At 46.5% G+C, this 7,500-nt stretch overlaps 2 protein-coding genes across 2 annotated transcripts in view; both read left to right on the top strand.

Moving 5' to 3' along the window:
- The window catches only part of LOC310642441 (C-type lectin lectoxin-Lio2-like), a 310,859-nt gene that overhangs the window by 139,906 nt on the left and 163,453 nt on the right, over positions 1–7,500 (top strand). The window lies entirely within an intron of this gene.
- LOC310642101 (olfactory receptor 5V1-like) lies at positions 665–1,618 on the top strand (the record flags this gene model as incomplete). The annotated part of the gene is made up of 1 exon (XM_083365526.1): positions 665–1,618. The coding sequence occupies one exon, from the start codon at positions 665–667 to the stop codon at positions 1,616–1,618; it is 954 nt and encodes a 317-aa protein (XP_083221652.1).

Below are 7,500 nucleotides of genomic sequence, written 5' to 3'. Positions count from 1 at the left end.
TGGCTCAGGAATTCTGGGAGTTGAAGTCCATGAGTCATAAAAGAGCCAAGGTTGCCTACCCCTGCCCTATACCATTTCAGACAAATCTCTTCTTAATGACTTCCATTGATGGAGCATTCACAAGTTCTGGAGGCAGGTTGTTCCACTGGTTAATTGTCCTCACTGTTAGGAAGTTTCTCCTTAGTTCCAGGTTGCTTCTCTCCTTGATGAGTTTCCATCCGTTGCTTCTTGTTCTGCCTTCAGGGGCAGCCCTGAAGCCCCTCTTTTCTGTGGCAACCTCTGAGATATTGGAACACGGCTATCATGTCACCCCTAAAATATGACAAGAAGAACAGACATAGTCATCCAGCACCCTTGGAGGTCTTCTAAGGACATCAAGTGTTGTCTTAGGGAAATTGTTTCCCAACGAACTTCCCATGACTTTGAAGGCTTGCAAAGGCATTGATGACATGGCCACATATGCTCCTTCAAGACAGTCAGTAGAAAAATTTCATTCCTGGTCAACAGAACCATCTGTCTACCTGATATTTTTTTAATTCATGCAAAGCATTGCTTAATTATTCCAGGTGGCCTTGGGGACGTCCTGTGGTTCACTCCTGCTTCTGAAGCTTCTTCTTCATGATGTGGTTTGAAACCAGCAGCTACCCAGGAATTCTATAGCTCGATGGACCTCATGGAAGGTGTCAATCAGACCCTGCAGGTGACCGAATTCTTGTTTCTGGGTTTCTCTGGCGTGCCCAGAGGCCGCCCCTTCCTCTTTCTGCTGTTCCTGGCCATCTACCTCATCACTTTGGTGGCTAACTCAATGATACTTGTCTTGATCCAGCTGGATTCGCGCCTCCACAGTCCGATGTACTATTTCCTCAGCCATTTGTCCAGCTTAGACATCTGCTACTCCTCCGTCACCCTCCCCACCATCCTGGTGAACCTCTTGCGCCAGCAGCCCACCATCTCCTACAGTGAGTGCATGGCCCAGATGTTCTTCCTGATGACCTTTGCGGGGACTGAATGCGCACTGCTGGCTGTGATGGCCTATGACCGCTATGCGGCCATCTGTGAACCTTTGCACTATTTTCAACTCATGAGTAGGAGGGTGCGAGTCCCTCTGGCTACAGCTGCGTGGATCTGGGGCCTTGTTGACTCTGCCATTCACACTACATTGACCACAGATTTGGCCTTCTGTGGAAACAACCAGATCCACCACATCTTCTGCGATGTCCCCCCACTCTTGAAAATTGCCTGCAGTGACATCTACACCAATGAGCTCACTCTTCACACAGCAAGTATCTTTGTGGGGTTCTGCCCTTTCCTCCTGGTTGTCATTTCGTACGTCTACATCCTGTCAACAATTCTGAAGATCCGCTCTAGCACTGGAAGGAGAAAGACCTTCTCCACCTGCGCTGCCCACTTGGTTACCGTCATCGTCTACTTCGGGATGATCAACCTGAATTACAACCGTCCGAGGGAGGGCTACTCCTTGGGCGTGGACACTCTGATCTCCATCCTATATTCCATCGTCACCCCCATGCTGAACCCCCTAATCTACAGCCTCCGAAACAAGGAGGTCAAAGGGGCCCTACAAAAGCTTCTGCAAACTCAGGAGAAGGACGATGCTTGAAGGACTGAAGGAAAAGACTTGGTCTCCTTCTTAGTCTCTCTCTATGACCTTTTCTCTCCACCACCAGCAATGCTTTCTCCAGACTGAGGGCTTCTGTAGTTGTAAATACCAATACAGCTGATGGCCTCAGTGACATTTGGCAGTCCACGTGCCAGATCCTTCCTTCCTATATCCTATCAGATTTAATCATTTAAAGTGGGAAGGGGAAGAAAGATCTGGAGAACTTTCTCCCACCTCCTTGCAGTCTGTTGCTCAAGGTGTTTGCAGAAGGATCTTTTCCCTCTTGACTTCCGCCTCCCTACGCACCCTTCAGATTTTGTAAAATGAGGAACCTTAAACTCCTGATTGTGCCTCAGCTGTTTGGGAGCCAGCCAGAGACATGGGACAATAGACTCTCGTTATTCTAAAATACTAGATTATAATACTATAATCACGAGGAGGGGGGGCTGTGTGGGACAAGGAGCCGAGCCAGGTGATGGGTAGAGCAATTGGAATATAAGGTATCTATCCTGGACAAATGCTATGTTTGTTTCTCTGCGTTTTCATTTGTTTCATCCTAAATACATCAAGAAGTCACCCTGTGAAGGGGGCAGTGGGTAGGCAGAACCGGGAGACCCAAATTTTTCACCAGGAGGAAGAAAGTTCTGATGGTCCGCTGCAAGACAAGGCAGAACCTTTCCACTTCCCCTACCTCAGGCGAGGTTGTGGGCTGTTGTGTCCCTTGGCAAGTAAGACAAGGGCAGTGAAGGAGCTGGGGGTGTACAGTTGTACAGATCTTTTGTGCAGGAGGAGATGTTCCTTCTTCATTGATGTGTTTATCATTCTCTTCTGGGGGCTTTTTATTCATTTTTTCCCATACATACAATAGTAATTTTTTCAACCAACGTGCTGTCTGAGTTTACACGCTAATACATATTTAATTCCTAATCCTCTTTCCTCCAGCCAATGGTAAAATAAATCCCAGGTTTGATAAATCCAAGTCCGTTTCTTCTTTTTCTTTCAGTCTCATAGTCAATCTGTCCATCTCTACACATTCTAGTACTTTTTAAAATTATTTCTTCATCTGATGGTATTCCTTTATTTTTCCAGTGTTGCGCAAATATAATTCTCGGCGCTGTTGTGACATGCAAAGTCAAGTATAAGCTTTGTTTATTAGTCTTTTCTGGCATTATACCTAATTTTTAAAAGTTCAGGTTTAAAATCCACATGTTCTCCTAACATCTTTTCTAGCCAAGTGTGTATCTTTTTCCAATAATTCTTTACTTTATCACATGTCCCCCAAACATGATAATACGTGCCTGACTTATGTTTACATTTCCAACATCTATCTGACATATGTTTAAACATTTTTGCTAATCTTGCTGGTGGCAAGTGCCATTTATAAAACATTGTATATAAGTTTTCTTTATAGAAAGTTGGCATTGTCAATTTACAGTTTCTTTCCCATAAATGATCCACAATCACATTAAAGTCTACTACTAAACAAATGTTTTGTTATTCCAATTCTGTTATTTTTCTATGAAGATTTTGATAGAATTCTTCCTGGTTGTTATTTGGTGCATATATTACTACTAACAATATTTGTTTTTGATGTAAATATATTTCTACCATCACAATTCTTCCTTCTTCATCTGAATAAATCATTTTAGAATCTATTGTCTCTTCAATATATTCCACAACACCTCTTTTTTTTTGTTGCGCTGATGCATGATAAAGTTTCCCAATTTTGGGGTAGTCCAACAGCTTATAATGCTGTTTTTTTTATATGTGTCTCTTGCAAGCAAATTATATCTATATTTAATTTCTGTAGTTTCCTAAAAATTTTGCTTCTTTTTGATGGGGAGTTTAATCCGTTTATATTCATTGAAAAAATTCCATTTCCTTTCTCCATTTCAGATATTTATATTTAGGTCTAGTAGATCTCGTAATCCTCTGTTCTCTGGCCTTTCCTTCACTCTCTTGCTCAGATTTCTCTTTCTGTTCAAATTGTGTAGGTGTTTCTTCAGTCGCCTCTTCCTTCTTCAATGTTGTCATTCTCTTCTCATTCTCATTTCTCTTTGCACATGGTCAACAATCCGGGCTGCTTTGGAGGCTCTCGACTGCGTTGTGCCTTTGCGGCCTCTGACCTGGTGCAGGTCCCGGTTGGCCCCTTGGTTTTCCGTGGACCTGCGGGAGACGAAGCGCCGGAGGAGGGGCCTAGAGAGCATTTGGAGGTCCAGTCGGTCCGAATCTGACCGAACACAGTTAAGAACTTTTTCTAGATCTTACCTTGTGACAATGGAGGCGGCGAAGCGTGCTCACTTTGCCGCCCTCATTGCGTCCGCAGATAACCACCCGGCCACCCTGTTTAGGGTGACCCGTTCCCTTTTAAATCAGGGGATGGGGGAGGACCCCTTGCGGGGACGGGCCGAGGAGTTTAGTCAGCATCTGCTGGATAAAATCGCTCAGATTCGGGCTGGTCTGAACTCTGACTGGGCAGTATCTGACGAGGGGGAAGCGATGGGTTTGGCCTATAATATTTGGGAGGAGTTTGATCCTGTGACTCCGGATGAAGTGGACAGGATCATGGGGAGATTAAGTGCCGCCACGTGTTTGTTGGACCCGTGTCCCTCCTGGCTGGTTTATGCAGCTCGGGAGGTGACATGAGGCTGGCTCCTGGCAGTTATTAATGCTTCCTTGAGTGAGGGGTGTTTCCCTGCCACCTTGAAGGAGGCGGTGGTGAGGCCCCTCCTCAAGAAACCTGCCTTGGATCCAGCTATTTTAAATAACTTTTGTCCTGTCTCCAACCTTCGCTTCCTGGCGAAGGTGGTTGAGAGCGTGGTGGCACGGCAGCTCCCTTTGGTCCTGGAGGAAACTGAGTATCTGGATCCGTACCAATTGGGTTTCAGGCCCGGGTACAGCACGGAGACGGCATTGGTCGCGCTGGTGGATGATCTCTGCTGGGCCCGGGATAGGGGTTGTTCCTCTGTCCTGGTCCTATTAGATCTCTCAGCGGCTTTTGATACCATCGACCATGGTATCTTGCTGCGATGTCTCGGGGGGTTGGGAGTGGGAGGCACCATTTTACGGTGGTTCTCCTCCTACTTCTCGGGCCATTCGCAGATGGTGTTGGCAGGAGGGCAGAGGTCAACCCCGAGGCCCCTTAGTTGTGGGGTGCCTCAGGGGTCGGTGCTCTCGCCCCTCCTGTTCAACATCTATATGAAGCTGCTGGGTGAGATCATCAGTGGTGAGGTATCATCAATATGCTGATGATACCCAGCTTTTCATCTCCACCCCGAACCAACCCAGTGATGCCCTCGACGTGATGTCCCATTGCCTGGAAGCGGTACAGATTTGGATGGGGAAGAACAGGCTCCAACTCAACCCGGCCAAGACTGAGTGGCTTTACGTACCGGCATCTCATTTAGTCCAAGAGGTTCCGTCTTTGGTTATGGGAGGAGAGGTGTTACCTCCCGCTGATAGGGCACGCAACTTAGGCGTCCTCCTAGATACATGACTCAGTTTTGAAGATCATATAGGAGTTGTGGCCAGGGGGGCATTTGCCCAGGTTCGCCTGGTGCACCAGTTGCACCCCTATCTGGACTGAGATGCCCTACATACGGTCACTCATGCGCTCGTTACCTCCCGTATAGACTACTGCAATGCTCTCTACATGGGACTGCCCTTGAAGACCACCCGGAGGCTCCAGCTGGTGCAGAATGTGGGCCACGCGGGTTGTGATGGGAGCATCCCGATACTCCCATATTACACCCCTCCTGCGTGAGCTACATTGGTTACTGGTTGTCCTCCGGGTGAGATTTAAGGTTTTGGTTCTTACCTATAAAGCCCTACATGGCCTAGGCCCAGGATATTTGCAGGACCGTCTGTTGCCAGGAATGTTTTCCCATCGTCCGGTGCACTCACATAGAGAGGGCCTCCTCAGGGTGCCGTCGGCTAGACAATGTCAGCTGGTGACCCCCAGGGTGAGGGCCTTCTCTGTGGGAGCGCCGGCCCTGTGGAACCAACTTCCCCTTCAGCTCCGGATGGCCCCGGATCTCTGTTCCTTTCGTCGCGACCTTAAAACATGGCTTTTTCAAGAGGCCGACCTGGACTGATGGAAAGGAGGTTTTCTTAATTTTGTTTTATTGTGTTTTTAATTGGACTATTTATGGGATAATTTGATTTAATACCTTTTAATGTTTGTATTTTGTGTTTTTATCGTTGTTAGCCGCCCTGAGTCCTTTGGGAGATAGGGCGGCATACAAATCCCATAAATAAATAAATAAATGAATAAATAAATAAATGAATGAATGAATGAATGAATAAATAAATAAATAAATAAATAAATAAATAAATAAATAAATAAATACAATGTCTTGCTGTAAGGGCAGAAGAATAACAGAATCACAAAGACAGAAGGGACTTGGGAGGTCTTCTAGTCCAACCCCCTGCTCATTTAGGAAACCCTATATACCATTTCAGACAAATGGCTGTCCAGTCTCTTCTTAAAAGCCTCCAGTGATGGAGCACTCACAACTTCTGGAGGCAGTTGTTCCAATGATTGATTGTTCTAGCAGTCAGGAAATTCCTCCTTAGTTCCAGGTTGCTTCTCTCCTTGATTAGTTTCCATCCGTTGCTTCTTGTCCTGACTTCAGGTGGCTTGGAGAATAGGTTGACTGTTCTGATCAAGGAGAGAAGCAACCTGGAATTAAAGAGAAACTTCCTGACAGTGATGACAATCAACCAGTGGAACAGCTTACCCCCAGAAATTGTGGGAGCTCCATCACTGGAGATTTTCAAGAAGAGACTAGACATTCACCTATCTGAGATGGTGTAGGTTCTCCTGCTTGAGCAGGGGGCTGGACTAGAAGACCTCCAAGGCCCCTTCCAGCTCCTATTCTATTCTGTTCTGTTCTGTTCTGTTATTCTATATTCTGCATTCAAGAGTCTTTAGGGGTGTTGGAGAATTTTTATTTTTTTATTTTATTTTATTTTATTTCCATTTATATCCCGCCCTTCTCCGAAGACTCAGGGCAGCTTACAAGCTTAGCAGTAGCCTTCATTCTATGTATATGCCTGCTTATTAGGGCTTTCACACACACCCCAAGTGGCATTATTACAAAGTCAGCTTAATTGCAGATGACCTCAGAAAATCATCTAACCACATTTCCATGGTACAGAAGAACTGAAGTGGCAAAGAAATAACGGTGGAGATGTCTACCTCTGCTGCTCCATTGTAGACCAACAAGCTTTGCTGTGCTCCCTCTCCTACAAGGGTTTCCCTACCTGAGACCCTCCAAAGTTGGTGTTGAATACCAATAATTCCCAGCCATGTAGACTGAGACGTTATGGGAACAAAAATCCAAAGCATGTAGAAGGTGCTAATCTAGGAAAGGTAGTTTCATCTCATGTCCCAGATGTTCTGGATGTAGGAAAAGCAGAAGATACTTAGTTCTCCTCCTTCTGGGCATGGAGATTGTCCTGAGTTCGAGCTTTCCCCCCTTTGCCCTTCACTCCAACCTTCCAGGCAGGAATCCCCAGGGGGCAACTACTTCGCGTTTCTGTTTGTGGTGCAGGTATTGATCTCCAGGGACAGTCAGATACCGTAGGGACCACCTCTCTCCTTTAGCCAGCATTGGCTCCGAGGGTGACGCAGACAAGATTTGGGGCACCCGAGGAAGAAGCAGAGACCTCCTCAGGGCAGAAGAGGAGAACTTGCAAATTCCCCCCTCCCCCTTTTCTGTAGCACCTTCGCATCCCATAATAGACGGCCACGGAAAGAGTTTTCCCGTCTCCGCTTCCAAAAGTTGCAGCAGCCGCAGAAGCAAGAAAAGCAGCAGCTCCATTCTGGAGGCTTTTGCAAGGTGAGGAGACCCCAAAGAAAGAGGACAGTGAAGGTCCTC

This window comes from Vipera ursinii (genome assembly GCF_947247035.1).
Source record: "Vipera ursinii genome assembly, chromosome: 6".
Lineage (NCBI taxonomy): Eukaryota > Metazoa > Chordata > Lepidosauria > Squamata > Viperidae > Vipera > Vipera ursinii.
This window is presented reverse-complemented; position numbering and strand designations above follow the sequence as displayed.